This window comes from Pollachius pollachius, assembly GCF_949987615.1.
Source record: "Pollachius pollachius genome assembly, chromosome: 12".
Lineage (NCBI taxonomy): Eukaryota > Metazoa > Chordata > Actinopteri > Gadiformes > Gadidae > Pollachius > Pollachius pollachius.
This window is the reverse complement of record NC_136945.1, coordinates 1,277,501-1,304,163: the sequence shown is the minus strand read 5'-3', so window position 1 is coordinate 1,304,163 and position 26,663 is coordinate 1,277,501. Positions and strand designations below refer to the sequence as shown.

The 26,663-nt window shown below is 45.8% G+C and overlaps 2 protein-coding genes across 4 annotated transcripts in view; both read left to right on the top strand.

The window, feature by feature from the left end:
• Nucleotides 1-13,398, top strand: part of pik3c2b (phosphatidylinositol-4-phosphate 3-kinase, catalytic subunit type 2 beta) — a 61,807-nt gene extending 48,409 nt beyond the window's left edge. Inside the window, exons 30-33 of one of the 2 annotated variants that reach the window (XM_079747302.1) lie at nucleotides 6,213-6,300; nucleotides 7,129-7,235; nucleotides 7,420-7,545; nucleotides 11,474-13,398. In XM_079747302.1, coding sequence (XP_079603428.1) covers nucleotides 6,213-6,300; nucleotides 7,129-7,235; nucleotides 7,420-7,545; nucleotides 11,474-11,665 — 513 coding nt within the window. In that variant the 3' untranslated portion in view covers nucleotides 11,666-13,398. Of the gene's footprint in view, nucleotides 1-6,212; nucleotides 6,301-7,128; nucleotides 7,236-7,416; nucleotides 7,546-11,473 lie in introns of both variants that reach the window. The other variant, XM_079747301.1, reaches the window with a different exon arrangement.
• Nucleotides 13,399-19,021: 5,623 nt separating this feature from the next.
• Nucleotides 19,022-26,440, top strand: ppp1r15b (protein phosphatase 1, regulatory subunit 15B). Of its 2 annotated transcripts, XM_079748197.1 has the most exons (3): nucleotides 19,022-20,091; nucleotides 20,180-21,638; nucleotides 23,260-26,440. In XM_079748197.1, the coding sequence occupies exons 2-3, from the start codon at nucleotides 20,421-20,423 to the stop codon at nucleotides 23,836-23,838; spliced, it is 1,797 nt and encodes a 598-aa protein (XP_079604323.1). In that variant the 5' UTR covers nucleotides 19,022-20,091; nucleotides 20,180-20,420; the 3' UTR covers nucleotides 23,839-26,440. The 2 variants fall into 2 exon arrangements, with proteins under 2 accessions (XP_079604323.1, XP_079604322.1); XM_079748196.1 differs by having other exon boundaries at nucleotides 19,022-21,638.
• The last annotated feature ends 223 nt before the right edge of the window (nucleotides 26,441-26,663 follow it).

Genomic DNA, 26,663 nt, shown 5'->3' with positions numbered 1-26,663 from the left:
AAACAACACAATTGCGGCAGCTCTGTTGCCGCCCCTCCAGGGGCTCAGCACTGACGGGGGAGCCCCAGAGGACACTGGTATTATTAAAACTATATGCAAAAAAAAAAAAGTTTCATTTTTAGGATTAAATCCTCAAATTAAGGTTTCTTTCTAATGATTTTTACAAAATCATTAGAAAGTCTTTTATCATCTCTATTATCACCCCTCTCATTTGTCATTATTTGGTACAGCCCAAGTCTTACGCTACTGCAGAGCAAAGTAGCAGCCAGGCAGATCGTGGTGAAGCAAGTGCAGACTGCTAGTGTCTTACACTACTGCCAGTGTCTTAAACTAGCAGTCTAAAGTCAGTTTGTGTGTATCCCGGTCGGTGAAATGAAGAAGTCAGGTTGTCAGGGGAGGAAAGAGAGGAAAGAAAGAGAGGAAAGAGCTCAAAGCGGTCGACAGTTGGTCACCCAGTTTTTTACCAAGAAAGGTATATTCCTTCCCTCTACACTTTCCCAACAACCTGATATGAGCCTAGCCTAGCAGCTAGCGCTACTGTAGCTAAAATAATTACAGCCTGCACTGGACGATAAAACTGAAAGATTGTTTGCATTACCATTCACATGATATCCAATAGCCTACCTATCTACAAAAAGCCTACATTATTTTTACAAGTCGAGCAGACTATTTAATATCTCCCGTATGCAAGCAACATGGCCATAGGGTCAACGTCTTTCCTAGGTGTAAATTAATACTTTTTAACCTACACCCTCCATTCAATCAGAATCGAGTATTCACCCAGACCATGATATAAATGGAGATAATGCAATGATAAACATTCCATACTGCTTGCCAGCATGATAGCTTTTGACATTAGATAATGAAAACTGCACTCATGCACAGATGCAGCCCAAGGATTACCCCCCTCAGTTGAAAGGCAAGAAGGTGAGCCTATGTGCAATCCATGAACAAAAGTCTTTGGGGTTAACATTTATGTAAACAGATTTTGAATATTTTGATTGGCTGCATTACAATATTAGCAGACATTAAACTAAGGATACTTACATTTTATAAAATTACAAGTAGTCTACCCTTAGATTAATAGCTGCTATTTATTGTAGGCTAGTGCAGCAAATCAAAACATACAAATACATATTTAGTCATGCCCAGCTCAATCCAATCAAATAGACTGTTGACAACATTGTTTAATATGTTCAGATAATTATGAGACACATTCTGAATTATATGATGTATCTCAGAGTCAGGGCCCTCTTCAAGCCATGATGAACCCACAGAAGAAACCAGTGAGGTTGAAATAGAAGAAGGGGAGAAGGAGGACAGTCTAAGTAGAAGCAGCACTGATGAGGAAGTGGAGGAACCAAGTGAGGCTGAAATGAGGGACATGTCAGACAGATGTGAGCCACAGGCAGATGTGCCACGTGTACTGGTCTCAGACCCAGATCAGCTGCTTTCTGTTGACCCAGGTTTGTGGCCAGCAATATTGACTGACAATGACAGGGCAAGTATTGTCAGAAAGATTGCTGTTAGGGAAAATGAGGAGATATCCAATGATGGAGAGGGAAAGCCTTTCCCTGATTACCTTAAATATTTCAAGACACCAAATGGCAGGGAAAAGGTAAAGAGGGACTGGTTAGTCCATAGCGAGTTTCAATGCACTTTTCTGCATTCCCTGCATCATTTTTTCACATTCATTAAAAAAGCCCTCCCATAGTTCCCTGAATAGTATTGAGGGATACAAAAAGAGCAGTGTGAAGTGGCGACGAATGTATGACAAATTTCCAAGCTATGAAAATAACAGGACCCACAGAGAGTGTTATGTAAAGTGGGAAAATCTGCAGTGCTCTGTTATGGCTGCACATGGCATTGACTGTCACCTACAAAAACAGATGCAGTCTGAAATTGAAAGGAACAGAGCTCTCTTAGAGAGATTACTTCAGGTGACTCTCCACTTGGCCTCAAGGAATTTGCCTTTCAGGGGTTGAAACACAGAACTAGGGAATATTCACAATGGTAATTTCTTGGGAACCCTTGAGCTTTTAGCTCGTTTTGATCCTATTTTGAAGGAACACTTGGAGCAAATGAGAACTTCAACAAATAGCAGACTGACTCACTGCACGAGTCCAAGAATTCAGAATGAATTCATAGAATTGTGTGGGCTAAGAGCCCTGAAATAAATCCTCAATGAATGGTCGGAGGCCATCTATTATGGCATTATTTGTGATGCAACCCCAGACATTTCTCACACAGAGCAAAATGTTTTGCTATTGAGATATGTTTCACCATATATTACAGGAGAGAATGAACGGCCAATAACGGAGAGGTTCATCAAATTCAGAAATTTAAATAAAAAAACAGGACAAGAGATAGCCGACATGATGGAAAATGTGCTTTTGGACTTAAACATAGACATTGGAGATTGCAGGGGACAAGGATATGATAACGGTGCAAATATGTCAGGCAAAATAAAGGGTGTTCAAGCACAAATTTTGAAAAAAAATCCCTTGGCAACCTTCTCCCCTTGTGCCTCACACACATTAAATCTTGTTGGTGTACATGCTGCACAGACTAGTACAGAGGTTAAAACCTTCTTTGGCAACGAATTGATGCAGTGAGACCTGTGGCAAAACACTTGCCCGGAGCGATTGAGGCTCTTGCCTCCATTCTAAGCACATGCTGAAGCCTTGTGAATAAAGCTTGAGCTGATGGTGTCGGTCTGAAGAATAATTTTCAGTTGTTTGAGGCCATTGTACTTCTCACCATTTGGGTTAAACTATTGCAGTGTATTGATAACAGAAATGTGATTCTGCAATCAGGCAAGATATCGCTGGAGGTAGAGGCGGCCAACGTGAATGCACAGAAAGGTGAGATGCAGGCCTTTAGAAATAGATGGATTCTTTCCTCTCTGAGGCATCATTGATTGCTCAGGAAATGGATATTCCACCTCAATTCAAAGGAGAGGTCAGCCGTGAGAGGAAGAGGCTCCCTGGTGACCCAGTATTACCCAATATTTAATGATTATAAAATGTGAATGAATATATAACATTAAAAATGTAGGCTATATATAATTTTTTTTTTTTTGAAAAAAACATTTTCTGGGTTGGGGGGGGGGCTCCATAACTGAATACTGTCAGGGGGCTCACAAGTCCTAGGGACGTCCCTGATGTCACATGTTGAAAGCCGTTATTGTATTTAATTAATTAATTATAAATTAAAATAATTAATTATTAAAATATATATTATATATAAATATACAATTATTTAGCTATAATATTCTAAGTAGACCATAGCTTTTATTCAATTATTGTTATAACAAGATCTTTATCTGACCATTGACCATCCTCTCGTAAATTCTATGAATGAAATTCATCTTGACGTTATGGCACTATATCCCTATACTCCCATCTTGAATTTAATAGACCATTCTCGTGCTTTGAGGAAGGTGGTCTCCGTATATAATCAATAAATAGATAAAAATAAATATATTTATTTATTCATTACACGTCTTTTTTCAATGCTGTGGAATGCTTCGTTCACTTGCATGGGCCTTCCCGACTTCCCGTTAAATAAAATAACATCATTGCACGGTTACATAAAATAACATAATCAGCAAATGGTTTTATAGCCATGATTGAAATGGCATGCGAGCTGCTGGTTTCAGCGTCCATAGCAACCATCATAGCAACCATGTTATTATATTTCTGTCGAGACCTGAAATATTCTTTGTCATAACTATCAAACTAAACATCCTTCACATTCACCAAGCAAAGATTATGAAAGTAAAATGCACATTTCGCGCTAAAAATGTTTTTCATAAACACTTTTAATGGCATAACTATATCAAAATATCATATGTTCCACCTCCATGTCTCCTCACTAGCAGTTTGTGTTTGGAGCCAGGGGTGTGTTCGGATTACGCAGTTTATTCAATCAATTCATAGTAAGGCACCGCATTTAACGGCATTGTAACAACGGAAACAGTAATTAGTTAGATTACCCCGTTACTGAAAAAATAACGGCGTTTAAAAGAACGGTGTTAGGTAACGCCGTTATTTTTTCAGTTATTACAAACACTGGTCGATAGAAATGGCTTTAAAATGATGGCCAAAACACTCGATCCCAGGAAGCGTTACCTGGCTGCACACACATCAGCCAAATTGAGATGCCAAAACTATACGGCAAGCTCAGCAAGCAAGTGGAGAAAGAAATCCATACTATTAAACATTAGGTTTTTTCAGAGATGGTAGTAACTTGACAAAAGATTTAGCATATTCTTTACGCAGTTTTACTGCCTAACCATTATTTTACCCCTTCAGAAGGGGTAAAATAATATATATATCGAATTAATATATCGAATTTATATATCGAATTTAGAAGATAAAATGAACATACCGTGACATATTACCGTTACCGTCTATGCCTCAAATCATACCGTGATATACATTTTTGTTCATACCGTACTGCCCTAACCTCTATGCGTCAGAAGCCTCGACGCAGTGCCCACTTTGGTTTCCCCTGAAGGAGACAGCCGGCCCCCTTTCCACCAATCCACCTGATTTGGCCGACGCTACATAACAGGGCTGCCCCAACAGGGCAGCCACACACTGCTGCTGGGGGCCCCTTATTGGCCAGGGAGACTTTGGTTGGCCAGACTGTACAGGCTCCTCGACCGGGAGCCCTGGGCCATCCCGGGGAGGACGGACCTGCTCTCTCAGCTGGAGGGTCACATTTGACGACCGAACCCGGAACGCTTGCAACGGTATATAGAGGCAATGTTTAGCATTTGCCAGTCTGATAGTCTCTTGTCTTTGTTACGGAGGACTAGTGTCTGTTACGGCGGACATAGGAAGGGCCACGCCTGGTCCAAACTGAGGCTTTCCAACTGGATAGTGGGACATACAAGACCAAGGGCCTGCTCGTGTCTTTTAAGGTCAAATGCCATTCCACCAGGAGTGTCTCTGCATCCTGGGCGGCGTTGAGGGGTGTACCCCTAGAAGGACCTAGGGGTACGACCTGGGCTTCGCCGTGCACCTTTGCCAGGCTCTACAGGGTCAATGTCGCTGCGTTGGTAAACACACTCGACCTGCGTGTGGGCGAGAGGGATGCATCCAGTGCTAAAGAAAGACAGAGAGGAGGACACTGGACAAACTGCTGGACATTATTGACAATGCCAGCCACCCCCTGCACACCGTCGTCAGCCACCAGAGGAGCCTGTTCAGCTGAAGGCTGCTCCTTCCCGTGGTTAGGACCAACAGACTGAAGAACTCCTTTGTCCCTCATGCCATCACACTCTACACCTCCTCACTCGGGGGGAGGAGGAGGAAATGGAGTAAAGAGGACAGAAGGGAAGGGGAGGTGCACTGTGCAATAACAATAATCCAATCTACCCACATACATACCCGGACACTCTTCTTCTTTTTTTGTGCAATAACCTAATCCACCGCTTAATTTAACTGCTAATTTAATTTATTTAACTGCTAATTTCTGCCAATGTCATTTGTTATTTATTTATTTATTTATCCACTGTATGGCAACACAATGCCATATACAGCCATATTTTTATCTATATGTATCCTCTATACTGTTCTCCACATTTATTTTATTTTACTTGAATCCTGTTTTACTTCTATTATTATCTCTACTTTCTATATTAGCTAAGAGTTTATTGTTTACTGTTATTGTTTACTTTTTATAGTTAGCTAAGAGTTTATTGTTTTATCTTATATTGTATATATATTGTGCTGTGTTTCTGTAAGCTACAGGGAGTCATCCCAAAAGGATCAATAAAGCCAAGTCTAAGTCTAAAGCACTGCCTCTGGCAGTCAGTAGGAATGAAATAGAACCGTTACATGCGTTACTCTCGGTTCGAAGAATAGTAAGTTTCTACTTTACACAACATCTAGTGGCTTGAACTCAGCCCTTTGAAATGATCTGTCTCAATAAATTATTAACTGCAAAGAAATTACATTACAGCACAACTTGAGGCACATGTGGACCTCACCATCAATGACTGGACCACTAAGTGTTGCTGTTTTAGAGGATATATAGTGTTTGAAAACAGAGTTGTTATTGTGTCAATCAACAATATTACAATAATTAATGTAGTACATATTATCAGATATGTATAAGGGCAGAACATTTGGGATTTGTCCATTTCTTTGTAGACCTCGATGTGGTTTGAAGGGTCTGACTGTCTCAACTCTTCTCTTCAGTGTGACCTCATCTACACCTTTTTCCACCCGCTGCCGAGAGACGAGAGACCAGGCAACCCCCTCCAGCCCCTGCACAACAAACCAGCCGGTAAAAACTGCTCATATAAACACTGACAAACCAGCCGGTAACCACTGCTCACACAAACACTAACAAACCAGCCGGTAACCACTGCTCACACAAACACTAACAAACCAGCCAGTAACCACTGCTCACACAAACACTAACAAACCAGCCAGTAACCACTGCTCACACAAACACTAACAAACCAGCCTGTAAACACTGCTCATATAAACACTGACAAACCAGCCGGTAACCACTGCTCACACAAACACTAACAAACCAGCCAGTAACCACTGCTCACACAAACACTAACAAACCAGCCAGTAACCACTGCTCACACAAACACTAACAAACCAGCCAGTAACCACTGCTCACACAAACACTGACAAACCAGCCAGTAACCACTGCTCACACAAACACTAACAAACCAGCCAGTAACCACTGCTCACACAAACACTAACAAACCAGCCGGTAAACACTGCTCACATGAGCTGCTCCGCCTGCTCCTTCCCTACAGCTTGGTTACTAATTTGTTTAACAAACAGAAACATCATCTCTGACCAGGTCACATGCTAAGTCCTGATCCGGTCATGCATGTTTCAGGAAGTAGTTCATCTCAAATTATATTTAGTTCACGTTTTCCTGCTTCTTGCTAGCACATACCATCTTAGTGATAATTTCCTGTTTGAAAAATCATGTGCTCTTTTAGCACATTGCAATAGTTAATATTGAATGCAATATTTATTTTGGTCCTCCACCAATGGTTGAAGAGGAGCGAGAAACCAAACCAACATTGCGGTGATTCTCTGGCCGTGTTCTGGTTGTGCTCCAGATTAATTGATCCTTTGTCTTCAGAGCTCTCCTGGTCGCCCACCTCGGGGAAGGACGTGGGGGAGGTCAAGCTGTCCATCTCCTACAAGAGTGACAAGCTGTTCATCATGGTCATGCACATACGCGGCCTGGTAAGTTGGTTGTTGTGTAAGTGTGGGTTCACTCCCCTATGGTTCAGCAGGTTAAAGGTCAGCAGGTTATGTCTGGGTTCACTCCCCTCTGGGTCAGCAGGTTAAAGGTCAGCAGGCTATAGGTCAGCAGGTTAAAGTGTGTTTGTGTTGTGCCTCATCTCTTACCGGTACCTGACACCAGCAGCCCCTCCAGGACGGGACGGATCCGGACCCCTATGTGAAGCTCTACCTGCTGCCGGACCCCCAAAAGACCAGCAAGAAGAAGACCAAGGCTGCACGGCGCACCTGCAACCCCACCTACAACGAGATGGTGAGCACAACCCCACCCACCAGCTGGGAGAGGAGGAGAAGTCTGGGTCTCAGGGTCTGACCCGTCTGAAGACCAGAGTAACTCAGGGTCTGACCCGTTAGAGGACCAGAGTAACTCAGGGTCTGACCCATCTGAAGACCAGAGTAACTCAGGGTCTGACCCGTTAGAGGACCAGAGTAACTCAGGGTCTGACCCGTTAGAGGACCAGAGTAACTCAGGGTCTGACCCGTTAGAGGACCAGAGTAACTCAGGGTCTGACCCGTTAGAGGACCAGAGTAACTCAGGGTCTGACCCGTTAGAGGACCAGAGTAACTCAGGGTCTGACCCGTTAGAGGACCAGAGTAACTCAGGGTCTGACCCGTTAGAGGACCAGAGTAACTCAGGGTCTGACCCGTTAGAGGACCAGAGTAACTCAGGGTCTGACCCGTTAGAGGACCAGAGTAACTCAGGGTCTGACCCGTTAGAGGACCAGAGTAACTCAGGGTCTGACCCGTCTGAAGACCAGAGTAACTCAGGGTCTGACCCGTTAGAGGACCAGAGTAACTCAGGGTCTGACCCGTTAGAGGACCAGAGTAACTCAGGGTCTGACCCGTTAGAGGACCAGAGTAACTCAGGGTCTGACCCATCTGAAGACCAGAGTAACTCAGGGTCTGACCCGTCTGAAGACCAGAGTAACTCAGGGTCTGACCCGTTAGAGGACCAGAGTAACTCAGGGTCTGACCCGTCTGAAGACCAGAGTAACTCAGGGTCTGACCCGTTAGAGGACCAGAGTAACTCAGGGTCTGACCCATCTGAAGACCAGAGTAACTCAGGGTCTGACCCGTTAGAGGACCAGAGTAACTCAGGGTCTGACCCGTTAGAGGACCAGAGTAACTCAGGGTCTGACCCGTTAGAGGACCAGAGTAACTCAGGGTCTGACCCGTTAGAGGACCAGAGTAACTCAGGGTCTGACCCGTTAGAGGACCAGAGTAACTCAGGGTCTGACCCGTTAGAGGACCAGAGTAACTCAGGGTCTGACCCGTTAGAGGACCAGAGTAACTCAGGGTCTGACCCGTTAGAGGACCAGAGTAACTCAGGGTCTGACCCGTTAGAGGACCAGAGTAACTCAGGGTCTGACCCGTTAGAGGACCAGAGTAACTCAGGGTCTGACCCGTCTGAAGACCAGAGTAACTCAGGGTCTGACCCGTTAGAGGACCAGAGTAACTCAGGGTCTGACCCGTTAGAGGACCAGAGTAACTCAGGGTCTGACCCGTTAGAGGACCAGAGTAACTCAGGGTCTGACCCATCTGAAGACCAGAGTAACTCAGGGTCTGACCCGTCTGAAGACCAGAGTAACTCAGGGTCTGACCCGTTAGAGGACCAGAGTAACTCAGGGTCTGACCCGTCTGAAGACCAGAGTAACTCAGGGTCTGACCCGTTAGAGGACCAGAGTAACTCAGGGTCTGACCCGTTAGAGGACCAGAGTAACTCAGGGTCTGACCCATTAGAGGACCAGAGTAACTCAGGGTCTGACCCGTCTGAAGACCAGAGTAACTCAGGGTCTGACCCGTTAGAGGACCAGAGTAACTCAGGGTCTGACCCGTTAGAGGACCAGAGTAACTCAGGGTCTGACCCGTTAGAGGACCAGAGTAAATCAGGGTCTGACCCGTCTGAAGACCAGAGTAACTCAGGGTCTGACCCGTTAGAGGACCAGAGTAACTCAGGGTCTGACCCATCTGAAGACCAGAGTAACTCAGGGTCTGACCCATCTGAAGACCAGAGTAACTCAGGGTCTGACCCGTTAGAGGACCAGAGTAACTCAGGGTCTGACCCGTCTGAAGACCAGAGTAACTCAGGGTCTGACCCGTTAGAGGACCAGAGTAACTCAGGGTCTGACCCGTCTGAAGACCAGAGTAACTCAGGGTCTGACCCGTTAGAGGACCAGAGTAAATCAGGGTCTGACCCGTCTGAAGACCAGAGTAACTCAGGGTCTGACCCATTAGAGGACCAGAGTAACTCAGGGTCTGACCCATCTGAAGACCAGAGTAACTCAGGGTCTGACCCGTTAGAGGACCAGAGTAACTCAGGGTCTGACCCGTCTGAAGACCAGAGTAACTCAGGGTCTGACCCGTTAGAGGACCAGAGTAACTCAGGGTCTGACCCGTTAGAGGACCAGAGTAACTCAGGGTCTGACCCATCTGAAGACCAGAGTAACTCAGGGTCTGACCCGTCTGAAGACCAGAGTAACTCAGGGTCTGACCCGTTAGAGGACCAGAGTAACTCAGGGTCTGACCCGTTAGAGGACCAGAGTAACTCAGGGTCTGACCCATCTGAAGACCAGAGTAACTCAGGGTCTGACCCGTCTGAAGACCAGAGTAACTCAGGGTCTGACCCGTTAGAGGACCAGAGTAACTCAGGGTCTGACCCGTTAGAGGACCAGAGTAACTCAGGGTCTGACCCGTTAGAGGACCAGAGTAACTCAGGGTCTGACCCATCTGAAGACCAGAGTAACTCAGGGTCTGACCCATCTGAAGACCAGAGTAACTCAGGGTCTGACCCGTTAGAGGACCAGAGTAACTCAGGGTCTGACCCGTCTGAAGACCAGAGTAACTCAGGGTCTGACCCGTTAGAGGACCAGAGTAACTCAGGGTCTGACCCGTCTGAAGACCAGAGTAACTCAGGGTCTGACCCATTAGAGGACCAGAGTAACTCAGGGTCTGACCCGTTAGAGGACCAGAGTAACTCAGGGTCTGACCCGTTAGAGGACCAGAGTAACTCAGGGTCTGACCCGTTAGAGGACCAGAGTAAATCAGGGTCTGACCCGTCTGAAGACCAGAGTAACTCAGGGTCTGACCCGTTAGAGGACCAGAGTAACTCAGGGTCTGACCCGTCTGAAGACCAGAGTAACTCAGGGTCTGACCCGTTAGAGGACCAGAGTAACTCAGGGTCTGACCCGTTAGAGGACCAGAGTAACTCAGGGTCTGACCCGTTAGAGGACCAGAGTAACTCAGGGTCTGACCCATTAGAGGACCAGAGTAACTCAGGGTCTTACCCGTTAAAGGACAAGAGTAACTCAGGGTCTTACCCGTTAGAGGACCAGAGTAACTCAGGGTCTGACCCATCTGAAGACCAGAGTAACTCAGGGTCTGACCCATCTGAAGACCAGAGTAACTCAGGGTCTGACCCATCTGAAGACCAGAGTAACTCAGGGTCTGACCCGTTAGAGGACCAGAGTAACTCAGGGTCTGACCCATCTGAAGACCAGAGTAACTCAGGGTCTGACCCATCTGAAGACCAGAGTAACTCAGGGTCTGACCCGTTAGAGGACCAGAGTAACTCAGGGTAACAGCACTGTCATAATGGTTGCAAGTAGTGCTGCTATAATGGTCGCTAACATCGCTGTCATAATGGGTGCTAACAGTGCTGTCATAATTGTTGCTAATAGCGCTGTCATAATGGTTGCTAACATCGCTGACATAATGGGTGCTAACAGTGCTATCTTAAGTTTAGGCCATATATCCTGACTGACTGTTCCTCCTGTACAGCTGACAGTCTGTTCCTCCTGTACAGCTGACTGACTGTTCCTCCTGTACAGCTGACTGTCTGTTCCTCCTGTACAGCTGACTGACTGTTCCTCCTGTACAGCTGACTGACTGTTCCTCCCGTACAACTGACAGTCTGTTCCTCCCGTACAGCTGACTGACTGTTCCTCCCGTACAGCTGACTGTCTGTTCCTCCTGTACAGCTGACAGTCTGTTCCTCCTGTACAGCTGACAGTCTGTTCCTCCCGTACAGCTGACAGTCTGTTCCTCCTGTACAGCTGACTGACTGTTCCTCCCGTACAGCTGACTGTCTGTTCCTCCTGTACAGCTGACTGACTGTTCCTCCTGTACAGCTGACTGACTGTTCCTCCCGTACAGCTGACTGACTGTTCCCCTGTTCCCCTCAGCTGGTGTATGAACGCATCCCCCACGGGGACCTGGACCAGAGGGTGATCCACCTGCGGGTGCTGGGCGACGGGCCCTTCTGGGAGAACTCCCTGCTGGGGGAGACCTTCATCCCCCTGAAGAAGCTCCTTCCTGGTCAGCACTGGGTGGACTGGCACCGGCTGGGCCTTGAGGGCCTGGAGGTGGCCCGCTGACAACCAGGGGAGTTGTGTGTGTGTGCGTGTGCGTGTGCGTGTGCGCGTGTGTGTGTGTGTGTGTGTGATACAAGAGGAAAGCAAAAAAACACATTCCTGAAGAAAGGCTGATTGAGAATGGATTGATCATTAGCTCTGTGAGGTAGTGGACATTTCCTCACACCATAATTAGTTTTCTTTCAAATGTGAGTTCTAATTTCGGCTAATATTAGAGTGATTTTGTTCAGATCTTTTATGTTGTTTTGTTTACATTGCCCAGTGTGTAGATATGCAGAAGTAGAACTATGCCGTGCAAATGTGTTTTGCAGAAAAGGAGGACTGTTTGGACTTTAGATTTGGACAGGCCTTGTGTATATTCTGCACAGCTCTAGTCTTCGTATTTTCTGCTGTTGAGTAGCTGCTATGCTAAAATGTTGTACAGCACGAGCTACCTTAGCAGTCAATGCTACTCTTCAAAACTAACACCACGGGCAGACTCTGTATTTGGCTTTTAGTCATTCTAAATGTTGAGCTGAAAATTAAAAATAAACCAATATGTAGACTATTTTTTCTCTTGGGAAGGATGCATGAGTGTTGATTCATATGTATGTGTGCATGTGTCTTTGTTTGTGTGAGTGTGTGTCCATATGAGAGAATCTGAATACTTTATTCCATTTTATGCAGTGCCCTTCTGATTGTAACCCATCTTTTGTGCTTTTTTTATCTGAACTTGTAAAATCACTGTTTCATTCTCTTAAAGATCCTGTGAATCACAAAAAATATATATACATCTTTTTTTAACTAAATGAATAACGGTAACCACTTAAAAACACCATTAGTACTTCAATACATTAGATTTGTGCAGAACTGCAAAACTGAGAACCAGTTGAGCCAGAAACCATGCAGATAGCTTCCAGGGAAAATCTAAATACAGTTTACAAATGTGGAATGAATGACTGACACATAATCTAACTTGAAGATCACTTAACTCGTTGGCATTGAGCTTTAGATTCACTGTTGAAGATGTGGAATCTCTCTATTTCTGGTGAAATTTAGAAGTTTCTCTAAATGACCCTAGATCTCATGGTGATCTCAGCATATTCTGCAAGCACATTCAATTGATGGTGTGAGGTTTCTTTTTTCGAACACTGCCTATTTCTGTATGATGTGCAAAAGTAAGGAGATGGGAAACCTTGGCTCATCATGCATCAGCACAAAATGCTCTTCAGAACTCCAAGATGGACAGGAGGCCGTTGAGAGTGCCAACAAATAACTTAAAGGAACAGTCTGGGGGTCTAACCTTTGTAACTCTATCCTGGCTTCACTCAAACATCAGACACCAGTATCAGTTTGGGATCCTGCCAGCCAATGAATGAAAGTAAGGGCGTCGAAGCACTTATGTCTTTTGGATTCGGCGTGGGTCATTCCCGAAGTAACAGTGAATCACCATACAAGTCCTTCACCAAGTGTCCTAAATAGCAAAGTGCTCTATTGCTATGGTTTGACAAAGATTTTGGTATGGATGTTTCAGTGAAGCCAGGACCGAGAGCTACAGGGATTTGATCACACCGGTGTTGTCCGTTATTATGAGAGGCATTTAAACCATGGCCCGTTGAAGGTGTGTTGTATATACTGGGCGTAGCCTTTAATGTTAATACGTTCCAATTGAACTGGATATGATGTATGTAAATAAGGCCAAAATTATCAATGTGATTTGATTTAACTTTGTTTTCGTGAATAAATAACAGCTGTATTGTGCCACTTTTGGAACATGTTTTTGTAATATTATTTGCACTACAGAATACACTTTAATCTACAAAAGATGAAGTTAAAGAATAAATGTTATCACTGATTCAGTCAATGAATAAGTTGAATAGAAAACGAACAGATATAGCCTTAGTACTATAGTATAATATTGATGTTCAACTAACAAATATAGCCCTATTGCTATAATAGAACTCTGAAGAATAAGTCCCGCCTCCGAGGCTCCTGGTTCCATCGGTCAAATGTCTATGGGAAATAACATGGGGGTTTAGAATGATCGTAATGATCAAACTCTGTAGGTGGCGAAGAAGTAAAAGCTGCTCACATTTTGAACTGCACATCTAGATATACCGCCACGTGCCTCGCGGCGGTGTCGCGGTACATTTACTTCAGAGAGGCATATCCAAATAACAAAGAAATGTACTCTCACCATTATAGGCTACTACTTCTAGACACAACTTTGTTCTACTATACTGTAACATACTGTTTACCATACTGTTTAGCAATGTGACAAAGTGTCCCATTGCTCTATTAAGAGGACTTACTGTTCTGTCACAAATTAATGTTTTAATGCTGGACTGCTGTGTATACTACTTCCACATACTAGACACCCACAAAGAAGAAATGGCTGACTACTTTGGGTAGTTTGCTGCTTTGACTCATAAAGACTGGCCCAGACTACTGCCGCCTACAGGAAACCACCCAAATGTAGATTTCAACAATGGTTGTCTGTTAGCTACTTCAACTATTCCAGACAGAACGCTCTCTGGAACTCTAATGCTTCCAGACAGAAAACAAGCAATAAGGCTGCTGAACGATTTATGCATTATCAGTGTTCTGACCTGAGTGTCAGCTCTCTTTCGTTTTTCCTGCTGGTGGTTGCAATGGAGAATCATTATGGTGAACTGGAGGCTGTAGGCAAAGTTTTTATCACCAACCATTTCAAAGTCCAAAAGCAGGCTAGTTTATTTGGATAATTACCTTTTTCTAGGCTGAAATGTATTTACTTAGCAAGCATGCCCACCTTGTGATCTAACAAATCAATCTAGGTAATGTCATGCCAATACAAAAACAATAAGTAACATCATTACCATAATCCATAGCTACTTACTTCTCTTTGGTTTTATACTGATATTCTGTTAGGAACTCCAACATCACTGCTGTAAATGTACTGCTTGTACGGTTTACGTCCTCTGCCATTTGTCTGAAACAAGAGAATTTCAAGACAGGTTTAAAGATGGTGAAGCTTTACAAAGTTACAATAAATATTTAAAATAGGTCAGTATAAGAGCAAGGTACGTTTTATCAGTCTGTTTTCTGGGAATAATTGACACAAGCAGAAACCAGAAAACAAGCCGTTTTTTCGTTTTCTAAAAAAAACGAAAATCAAAAGTTCAGCTCGTTTAATCGTTTTTTGGTTCTTACTTAACAAAAACGAATTTACCACTCAATATCTTGTTTCCGTCGGTGGGCGGGTCCTCTGATTGGCTAGTGTGCTTCGTTGCCCTGTGCTCTTCAAAATAAAAGTTCTTCCGTTTGATAATGTCGACAAAAATATTACTGTATTATAGACACTAGCAGACACAGAGGACCCCATCACCCACAGTCAAGACTGACACGGCTTCAAATAACAATAATAGTATAAATAATCATTTGAAAATGAGAATTTATGAAGTAATGATGATGCAGTTATTACATGAAGAGTAGACCTGAGGGCTTTACTACGACGGAGGCTCAACATATCCAGGCTCTGTGTTCATTATCCGGCTCAACAAAACCTAAAGCCCCGGTCAGAGTTAACTGGTATGACGACGGTGGTCATTGTCCGGCTCTGAGCTTTGCGCTCTGTGCGCGTTCACATCAGAGGAGCTGCGATCGTGGGCTGCTGATTTCCTCACAGCCTGAGAGCTTTGAGGAATACAAGTGATCAGGGGCGTAGGAATGAGTTTAACATTGGGGGGGGACACATATCGGAAACCTGACAGATCCGGTATAATTTTTAGATGGGACAAATGCGCCTGTCTCCGATATTGGAGGGGACACGTCCCCTCCGTCCCCCCCGGTTCCTACGCCCTTGCAAGTGATCACAACACATTTCTGACAGCTGGACATTGCGCATCTGTTGACCTTTATCCATTTGCAGCAAACAAATTATTTTTTCTTGTTGAAAGATATTTTATATTGTTTTCATATTATTGTTTACTGACGGTGATTACAGAACGTGAGTGTGTGTTATATTGAAAGCGAGGCTGGGTGTGCCTATGAAAATAGGCTACAGTGAGTTTTTTAAGGTGCTGTACAAGCAAATCATATTGTCTACTCTGTACAGTGACAAAGAGTGTACAGTATCCTATGTCATTCAATATTGAATAGGCTACTGTAGCCTACATTATAAACAAATGGTTTTGCTCATTTTAACATGTCAGCAGGCAAGCTTCACTCATTCCAGGATGTATTATGCTTTGTCCTATACTATAGCCTACTTGGAACATGTTTTGAAATGGATCTATAGTAGCCTATAGAAAGTTGCTCATAACAGGCCAGCTGGAATACAAAGCAAACTCTCTCTCTAATGCACATTCATGGAAGTCTTGTATTGTCATCCCAGGACAAAACACAAATAATGTTGCAATGTAATAATCAAGGTAGATAATGTAGATAATGCAACAGGGTACTGGATGGTGTCGATTTGGACTCCGGCCACCAGGAGGCGCCTGTCCCACATTACCACCACAGACACTTCAGGCTCTTTGGTCTGCGACACCAGGAGAGGTAGAGGAGAGGGTGAGACAGGTAGACAGACAGGTAGGCAGGTAGAATGACAGACAGGTAGGCAGAAAGACAGACAAGGATGCAGGTAGAATTACAGATAGACAGATATATAGGCAGACGGACAGGGATGCAGGTAGACAAGTCAGAAAGTAGGTAGACAGACAGGTGGGCTGTTAGACAGGTAAAACATACCAGACCATCTGTTTGGGCTTCTTGTTTTGGTGTCCACCTAACTTAGTTGATCCTGAGAAGACAGACCATAATGAACACTCCTGCTATAAACAAAGACCATATTAAAAATGCAAACATGGGTGTGGGCATTTATAGCTGAAGGAGACGGCGATGTGGACAAACACAGAAGGCTAGTAAATGTTCACTTAGGGGTTTAGTTTAGTGAAAGTCTCGTCCAGATCAGGGAGCTGGGTTGGGTTTAGGTTCTTGGAAAAGGTAATTGTACCAACGCAGTGTGTGTGTTAGAATAGCCAAGTGGAGAATTGTGTGTTAGTGAACCATCAACATTGTTGTTGACCAGGGAACAAACATGTTCTTATTGGTTGTTCTGGCATGGTGTGTGTATGGAGATGGGAAACAGATATTCAGCCAGATATTCAGTGTGTCTCACAGCAGACGTGCAATCTTCCGCAGGGTCTGTGGTGAAGGTGGACAAAAGGGGTCAGCATTTGTCCAGAGGAGCTTTGAAGAGTTCCACAAACTGCACTGCAAACTGCGGCTCATCTGCCCAGGTACGTCCAATGTTCTCATACTCTACAAGCTCTTAGGTCAATATAAAAACACTTGGTAGCTCAATCCTTCTATTTCTGTCCCCCTTCTCCCTCCCTAGCTTCTCCAGCCGGTTTGTGATTGGCCGCTCGCGAGGAGAGTCCATGGCTGACCAGAGGAAAGATGAGCGGAATGGTTACGTGTGGCATCTGGTCCACGCCGCTCCTGAGGTTGCCCAGGTCAGTCCATGAACACCAAGGAGCGGGATTTAACCATGTCAGTCTGGGTTTGAAGAATAGTTTAACTCTCTTTTGAACCTGTGACCACACTTATATTGCAAACTAGGGATGTTGAGTCAGAGAGTTCAGTAACTACCTCATATACTGGTGGAAAACATAAACAAGAGAACAAATAGGCATTAATACGTCATTTCAGAAAACCTTCATTTATTTAGCTGACACTGACACTTGCTGACGATTCACACAAAGTGAACAAATTATCTCACATAGTTTGACTTTTGGCATGATCGTACAGAGGTTAGATAATCCTGGTACATAAGGCACACTATAGCCAAACCTGGCCCAGCAAGGTCCCGTTTCAAACCACTGGGGGGAAAAAAAACACAGCCCCCTGGTGGTATGTAGGCTGTATAGCTACTGAGGCATGCAGACTACAGCCACACACCTCCTGGTCCCTACCCCAGCAGAGAGAGAGAGAGCAACAGAGTTCCATCTAATGCAGACGGTCAAGAGGCCCTCTCATTTGGGAGGGCATGTTTTTCCATCTCTTTTCAGAGCTGGAATACTTTTCAGGCATTCATATCATGTACGCATTTACAGAATGGCCTGAGACACAGTTACACAACTCTCCACTTACATTTGTAAACAGTTCTAGTGAAAGAATGGTCCATACAAACCTTCCAGGCGGAACACTTTGGAACTGTGTGTGTGTGTGTGTGTGTGTGTGTGTGTGTGTGTGTGTGTGTGTGTGTGTGTGTGTGTGTGTGTGTGCGCTTGTCGGGCGAAGAGCATTTTCAGTTTCACTTTGACTCACTGTTATTTTTTGAACTCGGGCTCCTCCCTGAGAAAGGCCATATCAACGTGGAACTCACTCACACACGCAGGGTGGGGCTGGGTGCAGTATCGTGCTCAGTCAGCCCTGGCCCCCCGCCAGCACCACTGACTCCCCTCATGTTTCTTGGGCTGCCTAAGACGTCTGCAGTCACTGTAACAGGACTCCTGAGGAAAGATGTCCATGTCTTCTTTACACACACCGAGTGGCCTGAACTCAGAGCTTTGAAATTATATATCTCAATTACTATTACTCTATTATTAAACTTCTGTATTTGTATGGATTAACTGCAAAGGAATAACATTACAGCACATCTTGAGCCTTCAAAACAAATGTTGACCTAACCAGCAATGACTGGACCAGTAACCAGTTATTAGTGGTGATGTTTTAGAGGCAATACAGTGTTGGAAAACAGAGTTGTTATTCTGTGTCAATCAACAATATTAAAATGAATGCACCGTGTGTATTAATTCACACACTTTTCTGTGTAGGCCTCGATGTGGTTTGAATATTTTTAATGTTTCAACTCTTCTCTTCTACTAATTCTTCCACTCACTGCCGAGAGACGAGAGACCAGGCAGCCCCCTCAAGCCCCTGCACAACAAACCAGCCGGTAACCGCTAGCTAGCGGTTAATATGAATGTTCAACTAACAGATTTAGCCCTATTAGTGTAATCAAGTATCATTTCAAAGTTCAATTTAGATATTGAGCCCTCTTACTATAATCTAGTATAAAAATAATATAAACAGAACATGCATGATGGATACAATCATATACAAATAATTATAATAATGCATGTATTATTCATGCATTCATTTATGAAAATTAAGTAATGTCCTCTCTGCTGACAATCGCATACTTAAACCCACAGATTTCTAAATAAACGATTTTAAAACCTTGACCTACGCTTCGTTGTGTATCCCGCACATGAAGGACAAGGGTCCACGTCCCACGCTTGCCTGAAGATAGCAGTATATTGACGCTCCCTAGCAGAGGCTTCGTGAATCTGCCGGGTATTTGTGGACGCTCCCTAGACTTTCTGATGAAATCCTCGCTCGCCGACTGAGACACTTTACGCTAGGGGAAGAATCTTACATTTAAACACTTTAAAACCTTACCTTTCAACACTTTAACGCCTTACATCTTAACAATTTAACACGTCGGGCTTTGGTCGTCGGTCAGTGGTTGAGTATCGAGGTCTGGACCGGCCGTGAGGGACGTGGATCTCTTCCCTTCAGTCGAGAAGGCTAGCACGGGCTAGCAGTGCTAACACGTTAGCTTCAGAGCTAAAGCTAAGACCCGGACGGTCGGGGAGACTCGCCGGCGTTTTCTTCTTCTTCTGCAGACGGCATGTCTGTGTCGTCTTTGTCGGACGTGTGTTTCTCCGAAGGCCACATGTCGTCGAGCAACGACCTTCCTCTGGACCCGCACGACGTTCCTGATCTTATGAAGCTCCACCGCCGCCGCCAGGACCAGGAGGTTCCCGGGCTTCTGGGGGGGTCTGATCCCACGGGGAGCCGGTGTGTCTGCCGGTTCGTGTAACACCGCCTGGACACCCACAGCCCTAGAGGGGTCCTCATCTGACCACTAGTGCTCGGTCTGGGGTCACATTAGAGCCCCCCGGCTGATCCACACAGATCGGTCAAATAGCCTCAGTCTCCTGACAGCTGTCAAGTTCCCTTTCTAATACTGACAGCAGCATCGCCACGACTATATATTAACATTTTAAACGTTGCGGAGTATTATCTAAATGTTGTGGTTTTTCTTGTTGGAGTGTTAAAGATGTCCAGAGCCGACCTCTCCGAAACCCGGGCCTCGGCGGGTCTGTCCCCCAGCGGGCACCGACGGGCTTCACCCCGTGAGGATAAGCAGGACACACCGTGGACTAGCGCGTTCTCCGTGGTCTCAAGGCCCGCACTTTCTCTACTGCATAAGTATTTACCCTGGGTACTTCAGACTCGCTCCCTGACGGACAGTGTTCCCCAGTGGGTCGGTGAAGAAGACCTGAACCCAGGCTCAGATGTCCCTTATTTGAGAAGTTTGGGCGACCTAAAGCAGTCACCTGAGCGAGTCCCCCCGCCGGGCGACGCAGGGAGACTCCTCCAACCAGGGGGCCATGGTAACCTGACGTGGATGACGGAAGAATCGCTTTCAGAATTAGGAATTAAAGACGGTGGTGACAGAGAACATATCTTGGATTTTTTCAGGAACCGCGTTCCTGTTTTGTTGAACGCAACATCCACCGCGGAGGCGCCGGGCTCCCTGCTCCAGAGCGACTGGAGGGGTCACACCTGGTGGGGTGAGTTCTGGGGAACCGACCTGTCTAAACTGTCTCTGGGCCGAGGGGAGGGCCTGTGCCCCGCGCATTGTTCTCTCCCAGCGGGTGGTACAAAAGCCACCGTTGCCCAGACAACGGCTCTGTTTGTACCGTTCAGTATTTGGGAGTCGATGGCAAGCGAAAATGCTGGACACTCACGCAATACACAGCAAGCGGAGGACAATGGGAGTCTCGAAAGCCCACAACCAGAAACTCTCAAGTGTTCACAGGGCCCTGTGCAGAAGCTCAGCACCAAGGGAGCCAACGTCAGCACAGGATCTGCCGCAGCGTTCAGTGAGGTGGCGGTTCTGACCCCTGAACAAGATAACGGTTATTCCAGTCTGGAAGAAGGTCATGTGTTATGCCAACTTCACATGGCTGGTCCAGCGGCAGAGCTTCAGGTAGAGGGCCACACCGCCATAGAGGAGCCGGAGACCTCTGAGGCCGCTATGGGGCCATCTCCAGCAGCTGACAGGATGGAGGAAGAGGGGGCAGGAGAAGGAACATGTGACATTGGTGGCAGTAAAGAAGATGGTAGTGGGGCTACGCCACCTCAGGAAGGTTCATCTGCAGCTGCCGATACGCTAAGCTCCCCCTACTGCCAGAACCGAGCCATCGCCTTCATCATGGGCAGTCCCTGTAGTGATGATGAGGATGACACTGACAGCCTGTCAGGCAGCGAGGTCAGCGACCGCGACGACGGCTTTGACAGCGAAGGTTCCCCGGAGATCTCCGAATCTGACAGCGAAGATTCAAATTTGGACAACGCAGTGGATTCGGAGGCGGACCGCTTGTGGGACTCTCTGTGCCGACCTCGGGACCCGTACAACCTCCACCACTTCACCGCTCCGACGGCCACCGCGCCGTGGCCCGTCCCCTCCGCCGGCGCCGCCGCCCTCTCCTCAGACTCCTCCCCGGACTCGTCCCCGGACTCGTCCCTGGACCGGGGCCCGGCCCCTGCTGGCCCGCTGGCCCTCTCCGTGTCCCTGCCGGCGGCCCAGCAGTCCGACTCGTGGGACGACTCCACCTCGGCCAGCGAGGCGGAGGACACAGAGGGCCTGCTGAGCTCCTTCACCTCCTCCTCAGACCCCTACAGCCCCTGGAACTTCCAGGCCCCCGTCAGAACGGCGCGACCGCGGCCGAAGCTGCTGACAGCGGAGGGGGGCCGCCAGGAGACGAAGGAGTCCCTGAAGAGGCCCACCCGCTCGGCCCCCCAGGGGGCAGCCGCCTCATCGCCCCCCCGCTACCTCAGAGAGGAGGCCGAGGACCGCCTGGACAGCGGGTTCTCTGAACCCGTTGCGCCCCCCAACCCGTCGGTCACGTCCCAGAGTGGTGGGGTCTATAAAAAGGTGAGCAAGGTTAGGGGGCTTTAATCTGGTCCTACAGTAACGCTTACTAAAGTCAGTACGGTTAAGGGGCTTTAATCTGGTCCTAACCCTTACTAAAGTCAGTACGGTAAAGGGCTTTAATCTGGTCCTAACCCTTACTAAAGTCAGTACGGTAAAGGGCTTTAATCTGGTCCTAACCCTTACTAAGGTCAGTAAGGATAAAGGCTTTAATCTGGTCCTACAGTAACGCTTACTAAGGTCAGTGAGGATAAAGGCTTTAATCTGGTCCTAACCCTTACTAAAGTCAGTACGGTAAAGGGCTTTAATCTGGTCCTAACCCTTACTAAGGTCAGTAAGGATAAAGGCTTTAATCTGGTCCTACAGTAACGCTTACTAAAGTCAGTGAGGATAAAGGCTTTAATCTGGTCCTAACCCTTACTAAAGTCAGTACGGTAAAGGGCTTTAATCTGGTCCTAACCCTTACTAAGGTCAGTAAGGATAAAGGCTTTAATCTGGTCCTAACCCTTGCTAAAGTCAGTAAGGATAAAGGCTTTAATCTGGTCCTAACCCTTACTAAGGTCAGTAAGGATAAAGGCTTTAATCTGGTCCTAACCCTTACTAAGGTCAGTAAGGATAAAGGCTTTAATCTGGTCCTACAGTAACGCTTACTAAGGTCAGTAAGGATAAAGGCTTTAATCTGGTCCTAACCCTTACTAAAATCAGTAAGGATAAAGGCTTTAATCTGGTTCTAACCCTTACTAAAGTCAGTAAGGATAAAGGCTTTAATCTGGTCCTAACCCTTGCTAAAGTCATTAAGGATAAGGGCTTTAATCTGGTCCTAACCCTTGCTAAAGTCATTAAGGATAAGGGCTTTAATCTGGTCCTAACCCTTGCTAAAGTCATTAAGGATAAGGGCTTTAATCTGGTCCTAACCCTTGCTAAAGTCAGTCAGGCTAAGGGCTTTAGCCTGGTCCTACAGTAACCCTTACTAAAGTCAGTGAAACAAAGTGCTTTAATCCTACAATAAATCTTACTAAGGTCAGTAAGGCTAAGGGCTTTAATGGGGTTCTACAATAACCCTTACTGCGTCAGCATGCACCAATACATTCCAATATGTTCAGAAAGCGGTTGAGCGCGTGGTGTTCATTACAGACCCAGCCACCGGAGATAAGACCTCTGGCCCGGTATCTGCTGTGGTGCACCAGCAGCACGCAGAGGCTGATGAACTATAAGTCTACACACAGATAAACCTCTAAAGTCAACAGTCAGTGGTGGAGCTCTATGGAGATTCATAACGGGCATGAGTCTCTGTCCCTGCTCTCTTTCTCCCTCATAGACCCGTTCAGCAGACCACCAGGGTCTGGTGCACCTCAATGGTTCCTCACTCGCCCGGTTGAGTCATATCACATGTGCGTGTCAGTGTGAGGCGGGTAGGCGGCAGAAGGAGCTAGTATATAAGGATGGGACATTTGAAACGCTGAGGGTTAAAATCATGAACTTGTGCCAAGTAAGAGGGCACCAAGGTCAAAGGCCAGCTTTCACCAGGGAAAGGGAGCAGAGAGCCATGCCTTTGGCGGTGTGTGTTTTTGTATTTTGCACCGGTTTTGTTATCTTGTATTTGACTCCTTGTCTGCCCGTTCAGGTCCGCTTCTGTGAGGAGGTGGAGGAGTTCATCACCAGCAGCCGCGAGGAGGAGGACCGGCGCGGCCAGTGGGAGGAGCTAGCCCGTGACCGCTGCCGCTTCTGGCGCCGCTGCCTGGACGTGGAGCAGAGCATCGCCTATTGCCTGGAGCCTGAACACCGCTCCCTGGTGTTCCAGCACCGTCAGGCTCCACCTGCAGAGCCCCCCTCCTCCCTTGAGCCTGAACCCCGATCCCTGGTGTACCAGCACCGTCAGGCTCCACCTGCAGAGCCCCCCTCCTCCCTTGAGCCTGAACCCCGATCCCTGGTGTACCAGCAGTGTCAGGCTCCACCTGCAGAGCTCAGCCCCTTTCTGGCCTACCAGCACCGTCAGGCATCACCTGCAGAGCCCGAACACCGCTCCCTGGTGTTCCAGAACCGTCAGACACCACCTGCAGAGCCTGAACACCGCTCCCTGGTGTTCCAGAACCATCAGACACCACCTGCAGAGCCTGAACACCGCACCCTGGCCTACCAGCACCGTCAGGCACCACCTGCAGAGCTGACCGCAACCACGGAAGACTCAAACGCTGACACTTAATCCCCACGTCCTTCTGTAACATGCGTAAGCCTGCAGGCGTCGCCGGAGAGACTTTGAGGGGGAGGTCCTGTTTGCCAGAACCTGAGCCCAGATGTGGGAGCAGCTGGTTGGTGGGCCGCTGCTCAGGACTGCTGGCTTTGGGCTGTTTGTGGTACTAAAGAAGGGGCATGCAGCACGCCTATAGGTGTCCGCTCTGGTTTGATTTGCAGCTGTTTAACATGTGTTTCTTGGTGGTGTGAGTATTTAACGTGAATCAGGGCAAGTAAATAACTGTGGAAAGCACTATTATCTTTTCCTCCAGTGTTGGTAATAACTAAGGGCTTCATGAGTGTTTCCACTGTGAGGGGAAACACACGCCAAAGCACCCCTTCTGCTTCAACTAAAACCACAACTGGAAATGGTTTTGCTCGACAAAGAAAACGTCAACATCACACACAAAAATAACCCAAGGTTGCTTCTAGTGGTGCAACGGTTCACGGGTTACCCGTGATCCGTACGGATCAACCCTCACGGTTCGGGACTCAAGTGATCGGCGGATCGGCTGATATAAAAAATAAAAAAAAGGTTGTGCGTTCATGTGATCAGCGCATGCTTAAAGGACAATTCCGGTATTTACAACATCAAGTATCGTAGCGAAATACAGTTTCTGTCGTGTTTTATTCGGCGTTCCGTAAATCCCAATTGAAACGGAAACCAGAATCGGAAGTGGAAATGTTTGTTTGGTTGTAGTCTTTTCGCTCGGCTCTCCGTATCAATAGGGCTAGAACCGAGCGAAAAAACTACAACCAGCCCCCCTTGCAATGAGCAATGAGTCCTCCAACAGAAATCAATGGATTTAAAAAATGCTAAATAAGAAACAGAAACAGTATTTCGCTACCATACTTGATGAAAAAAAAGAAGATGAGGATGTCTGCATTGCCTGGGGAGAGTGTAGACTCTAAACTCTCCCCAGGCAATGCAAAAGTTGTAAATCCTGAATTTAAAGTTGTAAATCCTGGGATAGGGATTATTTACTATCCATGTTAAAAAGAAGAAGGAATAATGCCTCAGATTGCAATTTTTTTAAAATATTGACTATGCTTAAAGGAAGCAGGATTATTACCTAATTGTTATTTTTGTTTTTACACATTTGAAGATTTTATTTAAAGTCACATTTGTCTTATCTTTTTTGTTGTTGTTGATCCGAAAACGATCCGACCCGTGATTCAAAAACCGTGACACGATCCGAACCGTGAGTTTTGTGATCCATTGCACCTCTAGTTGCTTCTGTTAAGAATTTAAGAAAGTTTGAAGTCCCTCAGTGTTCAGTGTAATGTTGCCCTATTTCACTGGTGTTTCCCCAGTTGGAAGCAAAGCAGGTCAGCAGTGACGAAACATTGGTTAGGAGTTGCAGGGAACTCAAAGCATATTGCATTACTAATGGTAGAAAATATTAAGGTTTTTAAATTTGTATATTTAATTTAGCTGTCACGACTCCTTTTTAATGCCAAAGAAAGCTCATGCGGTTCAGAGCGTCCACCAAGCATGAGAAGTATTGTTCTGTCTGATGCACCACCTGGTGTTTCTTAAAGATGAGGATGGTTCAGATTGTCCACCAAGCATGAGAAGTATTGTTCTCTGTCCGACACCAACTGGTGTTTCTTAAAGGTGATTGTTCAGATTGTCCACCAAGCATGAGAATTATTGTTCTCTCTCTGACACCAACTGGTGTTTCTCAAAGGTGAAGAGGTGGGTTCATGTGCTCATGTTCAAATGGGTCCAGCAAAAACCTCCACGCATATATATTTCTATAATCAATTCAATTTTTTTCAGTCAAATATGCTCATTTTGATTTAAAAAGCGTTCAGCGAGCTTGACTTGTCTGCTCTGAACAACCAAAAGGTATTTGTAATGAAGCAGTGGAATCTGTCCCCGGCTGAACTGGTCTGTTCCACTGGTGTTACTGGTGTGATGAAAGAATGAGATCACTTTGTATTACCAATGAAGCCCAGCCATCGGCACTGTCAGTGATCTGTCAAAGTGAAAGACTTCTTCAACGTCTCGGTCATCTGCCTTGTACTGAGAGTCTAAATGTCACTTTGACTGCAAGTTGTCAACACTAGAGTGACGATCCAAATTAATTATTAATTAGTGTTTATTTTGTTGGATATCGGACGGTGTCGTCTCCATCCAACACTGAGAAAACCACAGCAGCTGTTGACTTTGTACTGGTTGATCTTAAATCAAGGGACAATTTTATAGAAAAAACTGGCAAAAAGGCAGTAAGAGATACTACTTTTTTTACTTTTCACTTGATGACACCACCTTGCCTACTGTGGCATAATTTGCTCTACATGTCACTTTGTTTTATTATATCAATAGGACCACTGTACAACTATCTCACAATGACGACTTGAACTTGAAGGTTAAAGTCATGTATTGATCAGCAACATCGCCAGGAAGTTGGACTGAGGAACGAGGGGAACATTATACTGTTGGTAATTTAATCAGTGGATTTTACAAATGCAATTTTATTTTTGTATCTAATTTGTTGGGTCAATATTTCTGCTATACAACCATTCTGAAAGCATTTAAATTACTATCGAAATAAATATTTAATGAATCAATAACAACCGTCGTGGTTCTTTTCTTACCATTTAGGCCTTCATGGAACATATTGTTTTATATGAAGTGGTATGGAACTGAAAATGTATGTCTAAATAGTGGCCTAAGGAGGCGCTACAGCATCAAGATGTATTGGTGATGTTCATTTAATACCTGTGTTGTCCACTAGAGGTCCACCAGATAGTTTAGCCGAGAGATGAAGAAACTGGCAGAGATCCAGC

Coding starts and splice junctions, on each gene's coding strand:
- ppp1r15b (XM_079748196.1), top strand. CDS start 19,755: ATGTCCAGAGCCGACCTCTCCGAAACCCGGGCCTCGGCGGGTCTGTCC. Junction 21,639..23,259: donor GTGGTGGGGTCTATAAAAAG/GTGAGCAAGGTT, acceptor CTGCCCGTTCAG/GTCCGCTTCTGTGAGGAGGT.